Source organism: Drosophila hydei, unplaced genomic scaffold (genome assembly GCF_003285905.1).
Source record: "Drosophila hydei strain 15085-1641.00,03,60 unplaced genomic scaffold, DhydRS2 tig00008122-arrow-pilon, whole genome shotgun sequence".
NCBI classification, from domain to species: domain Eukaryota; kingdom Metazoa; phylum Arthropoda; class Insecta; order Diptera; family Drosophilidae; genus Drosophila; species Drosophila hydei.
The window spans coordinates 3,131,116-3,151,763 of record NW_022045833.1 but is presented as its reverse complement, the minus strand read 5'-3'; the positions used below and the strand labels follow the sequence as shown (position 1 = coordinate 3,151,763).

The following is a 20,648-nucleotide window of genomic DNA, read 5'->3' as shown; positions in this document are numbered from 1 at the left end:
CACGCCTTTCGAGTCATGTTGCCATGTGCACTCCCATCCCTAGCATAAGCCCAACATATTGGGAACAACACACATGTGCCATGTTGGCAAAGCCCATGCATAGACTTTTGGATTACTTGAGCAGAATTTTCGAGCGCGCAATGACACCTAAGTGAGGGACTGAAGCGAACATCATTTGCAATGCCAGCTGTGTCAGCTCTCAAATTTAAAGCAGCATTTGTGCTCAGTTGATTCAGGTCAATCAGTTGAATCGCTATCGTCTTAATGCCAATAGATGCCACTTAATGCAGCTGCAACTGGCACGAATTGCTAATCAGAGCACAATGCCGCGTTTAGTTGCAAGCAAACAGCTTGACAGGCTGACAGACAGGCAGACATGGATGGACTGGCAAAATGCTCAGTGATTATGCTGGTCAGGACAACAGGCAGAGGACATGGTCAACTATGGATGCTGGCCTGTCTGCCATCTGCCATCTGCCATCTGCCATCTGCCGTCTGCTGGCCCGTCTGTCTGCTGTCTGATAAGCGCAAAGTTTTCTCGCATTGTGCGCAGGCAAATGCAATTCAAATGAGCTCACTTCCACTAGCCATGGCCAGTCTATTATTCCTGACAGCTTCTGTCGACCTGCAGGCACACACACACACACACACACATACTCAAACACTCGCTGCATTCATTTCATTCGCTTCATATTCGTTGCACGCTGATTGAGTGCCCTGCAATTTGAATGTTGTCAGTAGCAGCAGCAGCAGCAGCAGCAGCAACAGCAAAAGCCACAACAACAACAACAACATTTGCATAATTGCACTTGCTGCCGTGAAGCTGATCAGCAGCAGCAAAAAAGAAAGCGGACAGGCGTCCATTATGTGATTGAATTTGCTAGCCCACTTTCAACAGCCACGCCCACTCAGGCTGTCAGCTGCATGTAATCAATATGCAACAGCAACACAAACAATAAATAGTTTAATACATTTTATAATATTTATAGAAAATCTCATTTAATCAACTAACTGAAAAGCTGTGTCAAGTGAGAGAGAGCGAGGGCGAGAGAGAGGGAGACAGAGAGGAGAGAGCATGCAGAACGACTATGCCATACTCTGCTTTAGGTCAAAGCATAATCTGAGTTTGCTCATAAGCCACGTTTTCATGAGTTGTAGCCACAGCTCAAGTCTTGTAGCCTTGATTTGAGCTTGAAACTCAAAGTCGACTTGGCTAACACTGCATATAGCCAACTGTCTTTAGGGTTTGTTGCAAGAATTCAGCTAGCTTAGAGAGACTGTCTCTAAGAGAATCTAAGTCTATCTATCTTTTCAGATCTCATTTTTTGTCATATTTTCAGCTTAAAGGCCAACCCAATAGACTAACCAAGAATGCAGCTATATAAAAGAAATCACAAACCCAAACAGCTTACATGAATGAAGTTTACTATACAATGATTCCCTTACCTTTTCTTATTCAATTTATACAAATTTGATTTCGGTAAGTGCTCTGCCAACTTCCAACTTCCAACTTCCAACTCTTCCAACTGAATAACTCAAGAATAGATATAGATTCATAAGCAATACCAAAACAGAACAAATATCTTCAGGTACCGCAGTGATATTTTTGTTAGCCATATTAAAAAAAAATATATCAAAAGTCAACAGAAAATCGCATTTATTTCCAGCCTGACCTAGGCTTAAGTTGACTAAAGTTAATGTCCAAGCAGCAAACATGATGATAAAATAGAAAAATTGCCCTAAGAGAGAGGGAAACATGTTGGCATAGTCTACACATGTTAATCAGCTAGACTAAGAACCCATCAATAACTAGAAGAAGTCGCTCAGGGCAGCTACTTACGACTAGACTTGTAAGCAATAAAATGCATTCAATTTGTGGCAGCCAAAAGATTCAGTTGTGTCCAACTAACCTTGGGCTACAAGGCCAACAAATGTCAAATACTTGGCCTAATAAAAAGTAATTTATAATATATAAAAGAGTCGCAAAGTGTGCACCTCTGAAACATAGACTCGAGCATAGCTTAGCGCGACTTAACTCTTCTGCTTAAGCAAAGTTGCCTTCCATTTTAATCATATCTTAATACACACAGTTAGCTGAAGTAAGCAACGCAGCAATACTTCAGCCAATAAAGCCCTTAAAGCACTCTGCCCTACTCTCATCTCTTCAACGATATCCAATTAGTATTATCGCTTAATGCTCACAAAGCTCATTAGAATAAATATGCATAAATAATATTGTTCTTTTGTCTTGGCTAAGTTATTCATTTGCTAATAATGCAAATGCCATTAAAATATTTATGCGACCTGCTGCATAATCTATCCTAGCTCTATCTCACTCTCTATCTGCCTCTCTTTCACTCTGTGTTTGGCTCTCTTTCTATGGCGCTTTTGTTCGTTTATTCATGCTCATATTCAGTTTCAATTGTAATGCCAATTGGCATGTGAATATTATTTGCCCCCACACACACACACACACACACACACACACAGACGCCACACGCCCACGCACTATTTACATAGGCAGCTTTTTGTTTTTGTTTGCTCGACTGCGGAAATTGCTCAAAATGTTCAATAAAACTGCAATTAACTTCAATAAATGGCCATATTTTATCACACACACACACACACACACACACACACACACACACACACACACAAACACACACACGCACATTTACAATAAACTTTTCCAATTAAAGCGCGCTTTGGTTGAATTATCCTAACCCAAACCCTAAGCCTAATCCGAGCTCGTATCTTCAGCGTTAAATCTAAACCTTAACGTGGCTCTCAACTCATTCTGTCATGTGGTTAAAGTCTGTGTTCGCTGATTACTTAAAGAGAGGCAGCCTGCCTTCCTCTGTCTATGTCTTACCCCCACTCGAGTGGCCCCTGCTCCTGCACTTGCCCTTGCTCTGCTGCCCTTTTTCTTGCCCCCATCTTCTTGCCTGCTCCCTTTGCATCTTCCTCTAGACTAGCTCTGGGCTTCTGCTCTTGGCTCCGCCTCTGCCTGCTCCCTTCTGATGCCTTGCGCTTGGCTCTTTCTTTTGATCCCTCTTTACTCATGTCCCCTCGCCCTCTTCTCTTTGCTTTCTCCTCTTGGCTGTTCCCCTTGCCCCAACTTCTGCTCTACTTTTCTGCACTCCTCTACCCATCTGCAAACTCTTGTTCCAGGCTTTTCCTCCTCTTACTTCTGCCTCTTTCCTCTCATCTAGCCACTTGCCGCTTTCACGCTTTTGACTCAATGCGCTTCATGTGGCAGCCGCTGCTGTCAGGTTTAAGCAATTAACTTTGGCTGCTGGCAGCGCATTGATTAACAGTTTATGTGTGTGTGTGTGTGTGTGTGTGTGTGGCAGCTAGCAAAAAACCAAAAACCTCGTTGATTGCTTCATTTGATGCCTGATTAACGCTGCATTCTTGCTGGCCACAAAATGCATTTAGACGAGCGCCTCAAACTAGGCTATAAATCTGCTGCAAACATGGCCAAGCACGTAACACAAAGTGTGTGTGTGTGGGCGTGTGGCTGCGAGTGAGGCTGCATGTGTAGCTGTGTGTGTGTGCAGTCAGTGCTGTCAATTTAGCCTTTTATTAGTTAATGATTAAGAGTAAGACTAGGAGTAAGAGCAGGAGTAGGAGTAGGAGTAGAAGTAGAAGTAGAAGTAGAAGTAGAAGTAGAAGTAGAAGTAGAAGTAGAAGTAGAAGTAGAAGTAGAAGTAGAAGTAGAAGTAGAAGTAGAAGTAGAAGTAGAAGTAGAAGTAGAAGTAGAAGTAGAAGTAGAAGTAGAAGTAGAAGTAGAAGTAGAAGTAGAAGTAGAAGTAGAAGTAGAAGTAGAAGTAGAAGTAGAAGTAGAAGTAGAAGTAGAAGTAGAAGTAGAAGTAGAGTCAGAGTCAGAGTCAGAGTCAGAGTCAGAGTCAGAGTCAGAGTCAGAGTCAGAGTCAGAGTCAGAGTCAGAGTCAGAGTCAGAGTCAGAGTCAGAGTCAGAGTCAGAGTCAGAGTCAGAGTCAGAGTCAGAGTCAGAGTCAGAGTCAGAGTCAGAGTCAGAGTCAGAGTCAGAGTCAGAGTCAGAGTCAGAGTCAGAGTCAGAGTCAGAGTCAGAGTCAGAGTCAGAGTCAGAGTCAGAGTCAGAGTCAGAGTCAGAGTCAGAGTCAGAGTCAGTCAGAGTCAGAGTCAGAGTCAGAGTCAGAGTCAGAGTCAGAGTCAGAGTCAGAGTCAGAGTCAGAGTCAGAGTCAGAGTCAGAGTCAGAGTCAGAGTCAGAGTCAGAGTCAGAGTCAGAGTCAGAGTCAGAGTCAGAGTCAGAGTCAGAGTCAGAGTCAGAGTCAGAGTCAGAGTCAGAGTCAGAGTCAGAGTCAGAGTCAGAGTCAGAGTCAGAGTCAGAGTCAGAGTCAGAGTCAGAGTCAGAGTCAGAGTCAGAGTCAGAGTCAGAGTCAGAGTCAGAGTCAGAGTCAGAGTCAGAGTCAGAGTCAGAGTCAGAGTCAGAGTCAGAGTCAGAGTCAGAGTCAGAGTCAGAGTCAGAGTCAGAGTCAGAGTCAGAGTCAGAGTCAGAGTCAGAGTCAGAGTCAGAGTCAGAGTCAGAGTCAGAGTCAGAGTCAGAGTCAGAGTCAGAGTCAGAGTCAGAGTCAGAGTCAGAGTCAGAGTCAGAGTCAGAGTCAGAGTCAGAGTCAGAGTCAGAGTCAGAGTCAGAGTCAGAGTCAGAGTCAGAGTCAGAGTCAGAGTCAGAGTCAGAGTCAGAGTCAGAGTCAGAGTCAGAGTCAGAGTCAGAGTCAGAGTCAGAGTCAGAGTCAGAGTCAGAGTCAGAGTAGAGTCAGAGTCAGAGTCAGAGTCAGAGTCAGAGTCAGAGTCAGAGTCAGAGTCAGAGTCAGAGTCAGAGTCAGAGTCAGAGTCAGAGTCAGAGTCAGAGTCAGAGTCAGAGTCAGAGTCAGAGTCAGAGTCAGAGTCAGAGTCAGAGTCAGAGTCAGAGTCAGAGTCAGAGTCAGAGTCAGAGTCAGAGTCAGAGTCAGAGTCAGAGTCAGAGTCAGAGTCAGAGTCAGAGTCAGAGTCAGAGTCAGAGTCAGAGTCAGAGTCAGAGTCAGAGTCAGAGTCAGAGTCAGAGTCAGAGTCAGAGTCAGAGTCAGAGTCAGAGTCAGAGTCAGAGTCAGAGTCAGAGTCAGAGTCAAAGTCAGAGTCAGAGTCAGAGTCAGAGTCAGAGTCAGAGTACGAGTAGAAAGAGGAACCAGCAAGAACAAGGCAAACAACAGATTCAGAGTTTATTTTAAAGACTTCAAATTGATGAAGGTGGTTCCCATTGAAACCGCATAAATGTAGCTTTAAAGCCAATAAGCTTTATGCCACAGAATATATAAAATATGAATGCATAGGAAAGCAAATAGTATTCCGATGCTTTGTCTTTTATAAATTGCTTTTGCTCGCTGAACCAATTTCGTTCGATGTGTTCAGCCTTCGGCTCCGCTGGCAGCACTGTTAAGCGTGTCTGTGGACAGCGACACTACAATATGCAGCTGTGCTGGCTGCACTCTCTACCTGGCCTGCACTACCTGTTTCTTATCGCTTTTTGTACATGCGTCCGTTCGTGTCTCTGCTATTTCGGTGTGTCTGCCTTGTTTTTGTTTGTCTGACACACCGGACCGGACTGCATGTGCTGTGCCTGCTGTTGCTGTTGCCCCTGGCTACAGACATATGCACACGTGTACACACGCGCACACACACACACACACCCACACACACATGTCTAATTGGGCGACTTATGCGCTGTCGCTTTTTGGCCCACATGACGTATACGTGTTTTGCATTTGCTCCAACATTTTTGGCAGCTTTTGTAATTTGGTTTTCAGCACAAAACGTATTCGCCTGCTGGCCACAAGGCAACAAATAAAGGACAACCAGCAACAGCAGCTGGTTAGGCAACTGCTTTTAATTAAGTGCGTCTTGATGTGAGCTGCCAAATAAACGTATTCAAAGCCTGCTCCTAAGCATATTCTTTAGAAATTTTTATGAGCAGGTGCACAGTCTCAGTCCCTCCCTCACTCTGTCTCTGTGTTCTTGAAGCGTGCCTAATAAGCTAAAGTCATGTTGTTGTCAGCAGTGATTTAATTATCTTTTGATTTCATTTTTGCCAAAAGTTTCGTAATGCAAATCAGCAGCAGCAGCAGCAGCAGCAGCTCAAGGAAAAGCATTGTATGGCCTCTGTCAGCGATTTTAAGCCTTGGCAGCTTTTTTAGTGTGCCTGGTCCCAGCCTACAGGTGAGCCAGTTGGGCTTAGCGAACAGGCGGCGGGCAGAACAAGGCGTTTACATATTTCAATACAGCTGCGTTTGCATTTAAAGTGGAACACAAAGCTATAAGTGAGTGCGTGTGTGTGTGTGCGTGTGAACAAAGGACACGTGAGCAGCTGAGCGTAAGCCAGAGCTAAAGCTAAGGCCAAAGCCAGCAAAGGCCAGCTTGAGTCCATTATTAAGTCTGTGTGTGAGTGTGTATGGGTGTGCGTGTGCGTGTGCGTGTCGGTAAAGTTATTAAAAGCATTCAAAACATTTCGGCAGCTGACGCTGTGGCCCTTCGCACAAAGCCCATGTCTCTGTGCCGTGGGGTGGGCGTTGCTGGCATGGGGCGTGTCATTTACATAACTATATAGCTTATACAAACATGAAATGCCGCCTGCCCGGACACGAATACCCCTACCCGACGCCTAGGTGTAGGCAAATGCTCTACAATCAAACATAACCGCAACAAATTACCAATAAACAGCTGAAACAACAAATTGTTTTGTTGATGATTGTTGTGTGCTTGTTGACTATTTTTGTTGTTTTTGTTGTTGTCGGAATTGAAGCAAATAAAAGTTGTTCAAGCATATCCATAACGCATTGTTAGAGCTCTGATGAACATGCCAAGGCTAAAGTCCCCGATACAAATGACTATTTCATATGCTTGAATTTGGTTTTGTAATCGGAAGATTAAAGTTGTCATAAACAGAGCAGAGCATGAAAGATACAAGAAATAACTCAGGAGCTGAGCTGAGCTGAGAGCTGAAAGGGAAGATACAAGGATAACAAATGTTAAATTTCGTTGCTTTAGTTGGATTTGCCTGACTCAAAGATACCCTGACCTAAGTGCTGAAGAGCTTTCTTTCTCGCTCTCTCTCTCTCTCTCTCTCTCTCTCTCTCTCTCTCTCTCTCTCTCTCTATCTGCCTCTTTTACCAACTATCATCTATCATCTATCATCTATCATCTATCATCTATCATCTATCATCTATCATCTATCATCTATCATCTATCATCTATCATCTATCATCTATCATCTATCATCTATCATCTATCATCTATCATCTATCATCTATCATCTATCATCTATCATCCATCATCCATCATCCATCATATATCATATATCATATATCATATATCATCTATCATCTATCATCTATCATCTATCATCTATCATCTATCATCTATCATCTATCATCTATCATCTATCATCTATCATCTATCATCTATCATCTATCATCCATCATCCATCATCCATCATCCATCATCCATCATCCATCATCCATCATCCATCATCTATCATCTATCATCTATCATCTATCATCTATCATCTATCATCTATCATCTATCATCTATCATCTATCATCTATCATCTATTCTATCATCTATCATCTATCATCTATCATCTATCATCTATCATCTATCATCTATCATATATCATATATCATCTATCATCTATCATCTATCATCTATCATCTATCATCTATCATCTATCATCTATCATCTATCATCTATCACCTATCATCTATCATCTATCATCTATCATCTATCATCTATCATCTATCATCTATCATCTATCATCTATCATCTATCATCTATCATCTATCATCTATCATCTATCATCTATCATCTATCATCTATCATCTATCATCTATCATCTATCATCTATCATCTATCATCTATCATCTATCATCTATCATCTATCATCTATCATCTATCATCTATCATCTATCATCTATCATCTATCATCTATCATCTATCATCTATCATCTATCATCTATCATCTATCATCTATCATCTATCATCTATCATCTATCATCTATCATCTATCATCCATCATCCATCATCCATCATCCATCATCCATCATCCATCATCCATCATCCATCATCCATCATCTATCATCTATCATCTATCATCTATCATCTATCATCTATCATCTATCATCTATCATCTATCATCTATCATCTATCATCTATCATCTATCATCTATCATCTATCATCTATCATCTATCATCTATCATCTATCATCTATCATCTATCATCTATCATCTATCATCTATCATCTATCATCTATCATCTATCATCTATCATCTATCATCTATCATCTATCATCTATCATCTATCATCTATCATCTATCATCTATCATCTATCATCTATCAGCTAGCATCTATCATCTATCATCTATCAGCTAGCATCTATCATCTATCATCTATCATCTATCATCTATCATCTATCATCTATCATCTATCATCTATCATCTATCATCTATCATCTATCATCTATCAGCTATCATCTATCATCTATCATCTATCATCTATCATCTATAATCTATCATCTATCATCTATCATCTATCATCTATCATCTATCATCTATCATCTATCATCTATCATCTATCATCTATCATCTATCATCTATCATCTATCATCTATCATCTATCATCTATCATCTATCATCTATCATCTATCATCTATCATCTATCATCTATCATCTATCATCTATCATCTATCATCTATCATCTATCATCTATCATCTATCATCTATCATCTATCATCTATCATCTATCATCTATCATCTATCATCTATCATCTATCATCTATCATCTATCATCTATCATCTATCATCTATCATCTATCATCTATCATCTATCATCTATCATCTATCATCTATCATCTATCATCTATCATCTATCATCTATCATCTATCATCTATCATCTATCATCTATCATCTATTATCTATCATCTATCATCCATCATTTTCCATCTTTTATCTTCCATCTTCCATTTTTCATCTTTCATCCTTCATCTTCCATATGCCATCTTCCATCTTTCATCTTCCATCTTCCATCTTCCATCTTTCATCTTCCATCTGCCATCTTTCATCTTTCATCTTCTAACATATATCTCCACTATTTCTGTATTTCCAATTAAAATCGCTTTAAATGACCTTCCGCGAAAGGTGAAACTTTTTGCCATTTCGAGTTATGTAACATAAAATTGCATATTTATGGCAACAGGGACCACACGCCCTCTGGAGAGTGAGCCAATGTGAGATTGGGGGCATGTGCATGGAAAATATTGGTGTCAGTCTGTGTTGCACTTGTGGCAGTTGAGCGTAGGTTTCATTTGATTTCCATGTGCGGTCGCCACGCAGGCAAACGAACATGAATGTTTATGTTGCCAACAAGTTCCGACGGTTTCTGCTATTGTAAAGCCATCAGCACACACATGCGAAGGCAGCTGGGGATGGGGTCATATTGCCACAGCAATGCGTCAGTAGCAACAGCAACAGCAACAGCAGCAGCTGAGCTAACGTTTGCCAACTTGTTGCCGTGTTGAACTGATGCTGATGCTGCGGCTGCCTCTAGTTATGCTGCTGCTGCTGCTGCTGCAGTTTTGCGGCAACGTTAGCTATTGCTTTATGGCCTTAAGTCCTCACCCGACTCCCGCCACGACTGCTATACCTCTCAGCCACACAACCCATCTCAAATACATTCCCAGCCCGCCCTCTAACCAATGTGGCATGTGCTGCGTATGAGTTGAACCAACATGAATGTTATTTCATTTACTCAAATGTTTTTGCTACACACGGTTCATAGAATGATAAGCGGGTATATTGGTTTTTGTTCGAAGGTTGCCTGAAAAGCTAGAGAAAGTCAAACGGCACAAGTCTAACTTGATTAATGCTATATTCAACCACAGTTTTAGAGCCATTGATGGCATGCAGTTTAAAAGCAATTAAATTTTTATTACAGGCTGAAAGCAACTGAACGAAGGTATATTTTATATTTTTTATATACGGTCACATAGGCAATGTCCCGTCTACAACAGTTTGAGAGTCATTAAGCGGATCTCGAGCTCATACAGTTCGACAGCAACTAAGCTTTTCAGCTGTAACAGCGTATACCGCAGTTCTTAACACCCGTTTTCAAAGTTTTCTCGATTTTTTAGTGCTTTTGCGGCTCATGGCTTTTGTGAGCTGATGAATTGGTTTTGCGGTCTTCCAGTCAAATGAACTTGGCTCTGAGCATGAATTTTATATTTTTAAACCACTTTTTAATATATTTATTTGAATTGAAATCTTTTGAGCAAAAGCCGCTTAAAAGCAAATATAAACAGGAAGAGAGAGTGTGAGAGAGTGAGAAAGGGGAAACGACGGAGGGAGAGAAAGAGGGACATGCACACACACATACATAAAAATTCATTAAGTTGCTAAGTTTACCAAACTAATTTCGTTCATGTTCAAATGCAAATGTATTTCGTGTGGTTTTTGGGTTCCCTTTTAAACGACATTCTGTAACCCGCTACACGTTGACCAACAACAACAACAGCAGCGAGAACAGCTGCCGATAAGGCCAAAGCACAAAGCTGATGTAAAATTAGTGCGCACAAATGTGTCCCAAGTGCGTGCGCCTTCCAGCCGAGTGTGAGTAGCGTAATCATATTGCTGTCCTTGTTTTTAGCTGGCCATACAACAACAATAACAGCACTAAGGATGACGGCGGAAAAAAATGATATAACGGCACATTTGTAATTTGTCGGGCAACAATGAAGTCGGCGCTTTTGGGCGAAGCGCCTGCATAAAACACATAGCACTTACCCCATTGGGTTGTAAGTAATGCCGCCGTGTTGGTTGGCCTCTACCGAACTCCTCCAACCTACCGTACTCCTCATGCCTGCATAATTTATGCGAAATCAGCGACGCAAACAACCTGCACGAAGACAGCGCAGCAATGGCTACCCACCACCCACTAACACACCACGCCATCAATCCACCTCTCCATCAGCCCAACTAACAGCTGCCAGCGGCGTCTGCACGTAAAATGCTTTATCCGCGTTTCATTGTCGCCCAAAAACAAAAAAAAACAAAAAAACGCTGGCAACAAATTTACAAATTTGAAAAAAAAATGTTTAACGCTCGGATTTCATACCTGTCACAGAAACAGAAGATAAAGAGAAGCTGGTAGCAGCGACAACTGTAGCTCAGCACGCAGCTCAGGCCAAACGCCATCTTCAGAGCAAAAGCGAAACTTTGTCTTCACTTACGCGCTATTGTACTCGCCTCACTCCATCACTCTCTCTATCTCTCTTGCTCTTTGGTGTGTTTGCGGAGCTTATGGATAATCACCTTGAAAACAGAGCAGACTTTGAGCAGCGCGCCAAGCGTTGTTTTTATCGCACTTTTTGCTTTTACTTTCGTATGCTGCATGCGCCTTTTCTTATTTTTTTTTGTCTACACTTTGGCACTGTGTTTATTTTTGCATAATTTTCTTTTATCCTTAGTCCAATGTATTTTTCATATTGTGCTTACCTGCTCTGGCCAGCACTTACTGTTAGTCCTCGTGCTCCTGCTACTACTTCTTCTTTTTCGTCTGTTTGTTGTTGTCGCATTTTGAAATTGTCGTCTCGACAAATTTGTTTACTTGTGTGCGTGTGCGTGAGGCCCATAATGGCGTAAAGCCAAGTTTCTAAGTGTGCTAGAGAGGAAGAGAAAGTGGGAGTCAGAGAAGAAAATAGTGTGAGTGTGTTAGCAAGTTTGAAGATTTAGACGGCGAGCTTTCCATTTGATATCTTGCTCATTATACGAAAAATTGCGTACATATAAAACAACGAGAACATTTCATTCAACTTTTTTGTTTTGTTGGCTTGTTGTTGGCTTAATTCAATGAGGCCAAGTTAGCGCCCCTAAATGTTTTGCTCATAAACCCAACAACAGCAACAAGAACAGTAACTGAAACGGAAAACCGTTTGTACCAAATTATATTATTGCCATAAAGAAAACAGAAAACGGAAAGCGAATCTTTTTACAAACTCGTTACGTTTCTTTATTTTATTTTGTTCTCTCTTTTTTTTGGGCTACCCAAAGGCCGCTTAAATGTTTACTTTACTTTGTTTCTTTTAGTCTGTTTGGTGTTGTTGTTTTCTGCTTATGCTTTCAAGGCAAATGAGTTCGAGCAGCACAACAAAGTTAAAAACTAACTTGCTTCTGTCCTGTAAGGTCCTTAATGTGTTACGAAAATATCAAACGTAATGAGGGTCAAGCTATGTTTGGGCATTTGCCTTTTCTGTGTGGGTATTTGGCAAGCAAAAAAGGGGGAACCTTTTTATTTGGTCCTGGCTGACCAGCTGCGGCTACATGTTTGCCTTGCCCCAAGGCAAGCCACTGAAAAGTAAAAGTGCCCACAAAAGAAAACAAGGATTTTATGCACAACACTGCATGGTATAACTTTGTAAGTCAAACCCCTAATAATTTGTACATTAAAGACATTAAAGAAACAATAAGACTTTCTTATAAAGGCATAAATCGTCTTTGAATAAAAAGTATTTTAAAGATAGAATTGGAAAAGATAGCTCAGAAATGAATAGCCTAATAAATACACATTTAAAAAACCCCGCGTAAGTCCCATGTTATCGAAAAAGGGCGATAAGCAACATACGTAAACGCAAAATGAGTTACATAAGCGCAAACTGCGCAAAGTATGGCAAATATGCGTAAAATTAGCTTTGCGCAATTTGAACACACAACGCTAAGTTGGTGGCACGCAATTTAACACTCACGTTAAGTTGTCTGCTTTGCAAGTCACACTGGAATTTTGCTTTATGTCACTTGCGGTCGCACTGACACCAAAAAAAAAAACAAACAAATAAATGTAAACAATTTAAGTGAATTCGCAAATCAAATTTTAATGTTTAGCTATACACTGCCTTGCGGGGGCTTTAAAACACTGACTAAAATCACTGAGACGGGCATAAGCTTCGATCCACCCGTTTATGAGCAGCGCTACTGCGCTGCCATTCAGATTTTAGAGGATGCGCGTTGGTTAAAGGAAATCAAAAAGGTTACCGAATTCGGGTACGTATTGCTTAAACACTTAACGAATATTTCAAGTTATTAATAACACTATTTAATTCACGCAGTTGCGCGGAGATGCGTCTCTTCCAGTTGATGCGGCGCATCGAAACTATCGAGAACATCTTGCAGGTGTGTAATGCGTATTAGTGTAATTTCCCGTTAATGTTTACGTACTAAATAGTGGTAGGAAATACAAACAAGTGATCTTTTCTGGGTAATTTTTAAAGACATAATTTCTATTTATTTTATTTATATGCGCATTTTAATCCCTAGTTTAGACTTAATAATTATGATTTATGCAATAATAACCTTCATCTAGTTGTATAGTAAATACTTTTTTTTTTGTTTTTCTTGTTGTAAGCGGATTATCTTTTATGTCATATAACCGATATCCGGGTGAAAACTTAAACTGAGAAACTTAAAAATTCTTTCAAATAAAAATTAAAATTAAACAATAATTTGCTATCAAGGCCAATGTATATATAATCTATGTATATGTATATATAATGTCTGTATGTATCGTAACAATTTCTGCTTATGATGTTGCATAAAAAAAGGAAAAACAGCAAAAATTACAGAAAATATTTTCTCTCTATTAATGTATAGTGTGCTGAACAATTTCTTTGTATGAATAGACGCTGATCCAATTTAAACATTGCCTGCCTTTTGATCATATTTCCTTCGCTGGACTTAACGATATATTTATTCTCTATAAAATACTTGAAAAACGCAGCATAACTGTTATTCTCTATATGTGTATGTACTATAAGTAAGTATATATATGTAGTTTTGCCAGTTGCAGTTGTTTTGTTTGCTCCACTTTCTTAACTGTTTGCTCTTCAATATCTAACGTATCGTATCGATAACTTGATAACTCGATAACTATCACTTGCGACAATGCCTGGACGAAGAGTTGACATTCCGCCCCTTGCCATAGCTGTTCTCATCATCGTATTGCCACACGCTGTAAACATCGTTCTGCATATTATGTGTGTCATAGTTGTTTTCCACATCCGCTTCAGTCTTATATAGACAACGACGCGTGCGCCGCTGTTTCACTTGATCATCCGCCACCGCTGCCACATTTCGACTGACCTTCAGCTTTGCAGGTTGTTGCTCCATTTCACCGGTGGCGGATGCCATTGTCACCGTCTGCTCCTTGCGTGTGGCGCAGCCACGTTTATTATTGCCACCAACTGCTGTCAGTGGTGTGCCAACGATTCTCTGTGTCTGCTGTTGAGTGTGGCCATTGATGTTCTTTGACTTGCTGCTGCGCTTGCGTGTGCCCTTAGTCTTGCCTAGCTCTTGGAACTGATGCACTTGATTCACTTTGTTGCTGCTGCTATTTTTGCGCAACTGACGACGTGCTCGACGCACTTGCTTCGATTCCGTTTCATTATCAACAGTCTGCTGATCACAATTCATCTATACATATATATATATGATAAAACAATGAAATTTCAAATATATAGAATATATTGAGAAATACTTACCTCAGCTTCTTCTACCTCTACCTCTTCCTCATCTTCCTCTTCCTCTTCTGCTTCCTCCTCCTCTTCTGCGTCCTCCTCTTCTTCTGCTTCCTCCTCATCCTCAACATCTTCCTCCCCTGCTGCCTCCTCGTCCTCCTCCGCTCCCTCTGCCTGTTCGTTTGCCTCTTCGCTGTTATGCTCCTGCACGCTCAGCCCCTTATCTCTTCTGCTCTGCTCCACAGCCAATATCGCATAGGTCGGCTTGCCCTCATATCGCCTGGGCAGACGCGAATGTAGCGGGCAGATGACTTCCTCACGTTCAAACTCTTTGACCGCACGTTCGCGAGCAATTTGATCGGGATCTTGTGATAGCACCTCTGCCCATGAGAATTTCAACATTTTAGCACTCTTCTTGTTGGACTTGGAACGCAGATTTTTGGGTGACACACGATTCGTTAGCGAATGATCTTGGAATGGTGTGTTGTACGTCGAGTTGCGTAATAAATTGCTTGCAATTTTGCTATTCAAATCGAATAAATTGAATTTACCGATGCCATCCACCTCGTCCTTGATGGAGACACGTGTGTGGTGGATCTCATGGCTGCTCAACTGCATCTGGCTGCAATCGTAGCCAAGGCGTCGATATTCACGCTTAAAAATTTTGCGATAGCGTTCATAGTTGGGTCGCTCCTGATAGGCGAGCTGTCCGATCTGTTGCAGAAATTCACCCAAATATTTAGGAACCTGTTTGCCATAGAAGTGTGGTAGCATTTCACACACATCCGTCATGAATAGCTCCTTGGCGCGATGCACCTTCTCCTGCTGCTGCTGCAATGCCACATCCTTCCACGGCAAATAACCCTCCGACCAATATAACAAATTATAGCCCAAACATTCCAAATCACTACGACGCGAATGCGCGCCTAAATGTGCATCTCGAGATGTAAATTCCAAGGTGCCATCGTGTGCACGTCGCTGGTCCATAATAAAAGGTCTATGCACGCCACGATCCTGATACTTGGAGGCCAGACCGAAATCGATCAGGAATATGTGCTCTTCTTCCACCGGCAAAATTTGATATTGTGTCGCTGTTCGCTTACTTTTTGCTCCACCGTTTCGTGGATTATCTGTGTTTTCGGTTTTCAGCTGTTTCTGCTTTGCTTCCTGGCGGCGGGTGACAATGCGTTTAGAAGTACGACCGCGTGCACCACGCTTCGATGCACTGGCTCCACCCGAACGCCGCACAAACGAAGGCACAAATTCATCAGAATCATTGTCTGAGCTCTCCGCTGACTGTTCACTCTTGGCATCCGCTTTTACTGGATAGCCATCCTCGTTAAAGAGCTCCGAGTAGCTGACACGCTTGGCCGGACGCAGATAATGCGACTTGACCATCTCCTCGTACATGGATCTAGAGTTGCAATTATCATTGCGACGACATGAGCGCATAGGATTCGAGCCACTAAACTCAACGGCATTATTCCGCGGGCGTCGCTTATTTTTGATTACTGGCGTTCGATAGATATCCAGGCTGTTGCTATTGTTGCTATTTGTGGTGGCGCCATCATCGAAATCTTCATCCTCATCCACATCATCCATCTCCTTGATGTCAACAATTTGCTTCAGAGCATACTTGTTTTCATTCTTTATAAAATAGTCATCATCGTTGGTTTCCTGCTCTGAACTGTTGCCACTATCCGTAGTTTGTTGTTTCTCTTCGTAGTGCTCGTCGTATTTTGCTTTGCCGCCTTGCTGGACCGCTTGCCGTTTAAGATACTTGCACTTGGATATCATCAGATTCTGTGCCTTAATATCATTATGGCAATAGCCTTTATCATGCAAATGCTCCAGCACATTGATGATGTGTATAGCTAAAACTAACAGTGATTTTTGTGCCACTCGCGCATTCTTGATTAACGAATGCAAATCCCGATCAAAGCGAGGCAGCACCAGAAACCTGTATCGTCCATCTCCAAAGAAATGTGTGCCCGATGCAATGTAATTAGGAATACCCGTGGGTGGCCCATGGGGAATACGTGGCGGCAGCTTCTCTATAGCAGACGCCTCCTTGTCCTCTGTCACAGCTGTAAGAGTAAATGGTTAATCAATAAAGAATATTTACATTCACTTTCGGGCCACTTACACTGCGGCTGATTCGTATTGATAAGACAATGTATTTCTACAAAGAGCGGTCCATTCGAGTGTGGCTCTATTTTGACCACATATTTGGCGTTCTCTGAGCTAACCGGGCAAACAGTGTCATCCGATGCCAGAAATATCTCGCCGAAGTTGCCCTTGCCTATGAGCGAAATATATAAAGGCAGTTAATTTGAAAGCCAATAAAATCATTTCAGCAATGTATGCCCACCTATGGGACGTCCTAGACGCCAGGCTTTGGACAGCAAATCCCTTAATATGGTGCCATTGACTACAGAGGGACGCAGCGTATAAACTGGACGCGGCGATTCAGTTGTATAGGAATTGTTGTTATCACTGCAGCCGCCGCTGGCGAACGTTGCCAATGATAACAAAGAGGCACGTGGATTAACTGGACACTGGTTACGTGCTAGATGCTGCTGCTGTGGCGTTTGCAATTGGTCGACATTCGCTGAGCCAGATGAAGATGAGTCCTCATCATCGTTCTCATGCCAATCAAATTGCTTTTTTTGTTCATCGCTTAAGCGCGGACATTTCTCCACCCGGGAGGCTTTAACAGCTGAACGTTTGCGTTTTCGTGCACTGCGATCTGATGGTTGAGTTTTGGTCTCCGATTGCGGTGGCATTTGTGGTTGATGATGGCTCCGCTCTGCTGCGATCCGTTTGCCCATTTTTTAAACAGGCGGCAGTCGTTGGAGGAACGCTCCAATTTTCAATAATTCTCAAACTTTCCCCCTCTAGTGGATCGATCGGTCGGTTGACAGTTCCAGTCAGTCTCAAGTTAACGCAGACGGGCGCATAAAGGAACGTTGAATTTGAAATTGATTTTTGTTTTGTTTTTGTGTATTCTCTTTTGCTAATCACGTTTTGCTTTGCTATTGACATTCGTGTTGGCTATGTGGTAAGAAGAAGAGGGGCACTCATCAGTTTATTTTCGGATATGTTTCAACTGCTAACACTTAACAACAAGCAAATCAATCATACTAAACAGTAATCCTATTGTCTTTGCTGCTGGTTAATTTTGGTTTTTTCTTTTCTTTATTCATTGCTATTTTTTGTTTTGCCACCACTAATTCAGGTTTCACGCTCTATTGTTTTGAATTTCGTTTGTTGCGCCGGCACAATGTGAATGGAACGTTAACGTCGGTTAAAATGGAATGGCAAAAATATGGGCACGGGGCACATGCATACATATCTACATACATACAGGCAGACATACATGCACACGCTCTCACACCACAATAGACTTGCATATGTATTGTGTTCACACACAAAACAAATAATTTTAACAAATCTCTGATAATTCCCCGACAATTAATCACTATTGCTAAAACTGCAAAAACACAATATATATATAATTATACATAGATTGAAGCGAATTTCACATTCATCGACAAAACACACGACATTTTAATCAAGCACCATGTCTGCGATGGAACGAATAAATAAGACAGAGACGGCGAACTCAGTGGCTTGCTTGCTTAAAAGGGAATATTGATTTAACTGGACCGCCGGCACAGGCCACAGCTGCTTTGAAACATATTATTAAATTTTACATATTCATTTTTTATTTAAGCACATGCACATACAATTCCATCCTACTTTGCTAAACGTTTGTTTAAGTTCCATTTGCCACTTTTCAGTATGTATTTCTTTCACGTATTACAAGTTTTCTTCTTCTTGTTTTCACGTTGTCTTTTCCCATAAAATGCAATTCAAGAAAAATTGTTATGTGCGCATCGCGAACAGCCAACTAATTCTTACACTGTTGCATTTATGTGCTTAGCTACACATTTTCACAATTTTAAGCAATTGAATATATTTATTTAGATACTCAATTGATTTTCACAACAAATTACATATTCGTGCACTGCTACCCGTGCCTCGGAACACTCGTACACACACACACGCGCGCACTCTAAAATGACAAGCCAATGTTTCATTGCCATGTTGTTGCGCCATTTTGTTTCGACCCGTTTCTTTTCACCGTGCTGCCAGACTTCTGCATTTTTCGATTTGTTGTGAAAAAATTTACCATTCACCCCGACGGTTTACTTCAAATATATTTTTAAAATGTTTTCCTAACGTATCTATTTACAGGTGGACGTTGATCAAGAAACTTTAAAAACGCATTTAAATCGCACAAATCCTTTAGTTTCCGATTTTATAAGGGAAAGGCAAGCACCTTTGCAAGTTCAAGTCTTGCTTGGCAGCGTTGCAGATGCAGCAGATGAACTAAGAAATACAGATGCAGTCATAGCATTAGAACTGTTAGTTTTGATTGGAATAATATATGAAATAGTTTAACACTTTTATATTTTACAGCATCGAGCATGTCTATGAAGATGTGCTGGCTAAAATACCAGGAAACATCTTTGGTTTTATGCAGCCAAAAATTGTCATTTTCAGCACTCCCAATTCGGAATTTAATGAAATTTTCACGCGCTTCAGTTCGCTTCTGCCAAATGGATTTCGTCATCACGATCATAAATTTGAATGGACAAGGGAAGAGTTCAAGTCCTGGTGCTTGGGCATAACAGAACAATATTCAAATTATATGTTCGCCCTGCTTGGAGTGGGTGATCCGCCCCAAGGCGATGAAGCTGTGGGTCATGTTTCCCAAATAGCTCTGTTTGTTCGGAAGGATACACTGGGTGTCTCCTTAACCGAACCACTTACAATACAACCTGCTCTAGACACGATATCCAACTATCAAAGCTTACATACAGTAGACTTTCCTTATAATAAGGACACTCGCACACCAGAGGAAAAAATCTGGGCAGAAATTGAAACTCAATTGTATCGCTGTACGCGGGACGAGGATAACTATGATACTGAGCGATGTGTATATAAGCTCTCCTTGGATGAACTAGCGCGGAGATTGGAATATTTGGGCGCGACGCGTGAACTGCTAGAGAAGCTATTGCAACTGCATAAGAAAATGATTGAAAATGATTTTGTATTGATTGAGGAGGAGCAGGAGGAGGAGGAGGAGATTGAATGCAGCGATTGGGAGAATCCAATTTATGAGCAGAGCGAGCCTGGTGTGCCAATAGAAGGGAGTCTAGAGGAAGAAAATTGGGATGTATGAAATGTATATATATATATATATATATATATATATATATATATATATATATATATATATATATATATATATATATATATATATATATATATATATATATATATATACTATACATGCACATATATGCAGCTTGCATGACGCTCTATTAGAGTAGAGCGAAGGGCATTTGACTTCACAGGGATATGAATATTTAAGTTCCTATATAAGAAAGAATGTATATACTATATATTTCAATTCAAAAATAAAACTTTATCAAGAAGAAAAGCGAGATTTACAGAATTATATTCATACATACCCAATTTCTCTAGCTTTATCTTCAGTCAGATATTGCCCAAAACCAATCAACTCCTTTTTGTTCTATGAGCAAGCATTCAAATCTACAAAAATTTCACATATATGAAGGAAACAAATGACATATAGTTATATAACACACGCATACTCCATAGACTCCATAGACTAAGTGCTGCTGCCGCTGCCGCAGCCGCAGCAGCGCATAAATCAAATAAGACAATTCTGTTGAAGGACTCTTTCCTTCGCTGAGGGTTGTTTTGGGTCAGCTATTCAATTTTCGCAGAAAATGCAGACTCCTGTTCCAGCCACCCAACCACAAGAACATTGCAACTTGGATAACATTTTTAGTTTTTTTTTTTTCGAATTGGCTTTAGCAAGATGATGACGATGACGAGGCATCCGTTTCGTCTAGCTTGGCACCCTTCGTTACACGGAAATTGCTTTTGTTTGGCAACTAGGGGGTGGCTAACAGACAGGGCGACATTAAATATACAAACATACGAATTTATATATACATATATAAATATATATATAGCA

General features: G+C 41.0%; 2 protein-coding genes across 2 annotated transcripts; one reads left to right on the top strand and one right to left on the bottom strand.

Annotated features, from left to right (window-relative positions):
* Positions 1 to 12,783: 12,783 nt before the first annotated feature.
* LOC111602284 (small RNA 2'-O-methyltransferase) lies at positions 12,784 to 19,831 on the top strand. Its single transcript, XM_023319285.2, has 4 exons — positions 12,784 to 13,103; positions 13,169 to 13,232; positions 18,833 to 19,002; positions 19,058 to 19,831. The coding sequence occupies exons 1-4, from the start codon at positions 12,937 to 12,939 to the stop codon at positions 19,821 to 19,823; spliced, it is 1,167 nt and encodes a 388-aa protein (XP_023175053.2). The 5' UTR covers positions 12,784 to 12,936; the 3' UTR covers positions 19,824 to 19,831.
* Positions 13,579 to 18,668, bottom strand: LOC111602187. The gene is made up of 6 exons (XM_023319147.2): positions 18,497 to 18,668; positions 16,944 to 17,626; positions 16,719 to 16,874; positions 14,671 to 16,659; positions 14,597 to 14,640; positions 13,579 to 14,528 (listed from the first exon to the last, which is right to left on the bottom strand). Exons 2-6 carry the CDS (start codon positions 17,401 to 17,403, stop codon positions 13,989 to 13,991), a joined length of 3,189 nt encoding a protein of 1,062 aa, XP_023174915.2. The 5' UTR covers positions 17,404 to 17,626; positions 18,497 to 18,668; the 3' UTR covers positions 13,579 to 13,988.
* Positions 19,832 to 20,648: the final 817 nt, after the last annotated feature.

Bases quoted from the DNA above. Each gene is read 5' to 3' on its own strand.
- LOC111602284 (XM_023319285.2), top strand. From the start codon at position 12,937: ATGTTTAGCTATACACTGCCTTGCGGGGGCTTTAAAACACTGACTAAA. The intron at 13,233-18,832 runs GTGTGTAATGCG...ATCTATTTACAG, and splicing joins CTATCGAGAACATCTTGCAG to GTGGACGTTGATCAAGAAAC. The intron at 19,003-19,057 runs GTTAGTTTTGAT...TATATTTTACAG, and splicing joins GCAGTCATAGCATTAGAACT to CATCGAGCATGTCTATGAAG.
- LOC111602187 (XM_023319147.2), bottom strand. From the start codon at position 17,403: ATGGGCAAACGGATCGCAGCAGAGCGGAGCCATCATCAACCACAAATG. The intron at 16,660-16,718 runs GTAAGTGGCCCG...TTACTCTTACAG, and splicing joins CAATACGAATCAGCCGCAGT to CTGTGACAGAGGACAAGGAG. The intron at 14,641-14,670 runs AGGACGCAGAAG...AGGAAGCAGAAG, and splicing joins GGAGGAAGCAGAAGAAGAGG to AGGAAGAGGAAGATGAGGAA.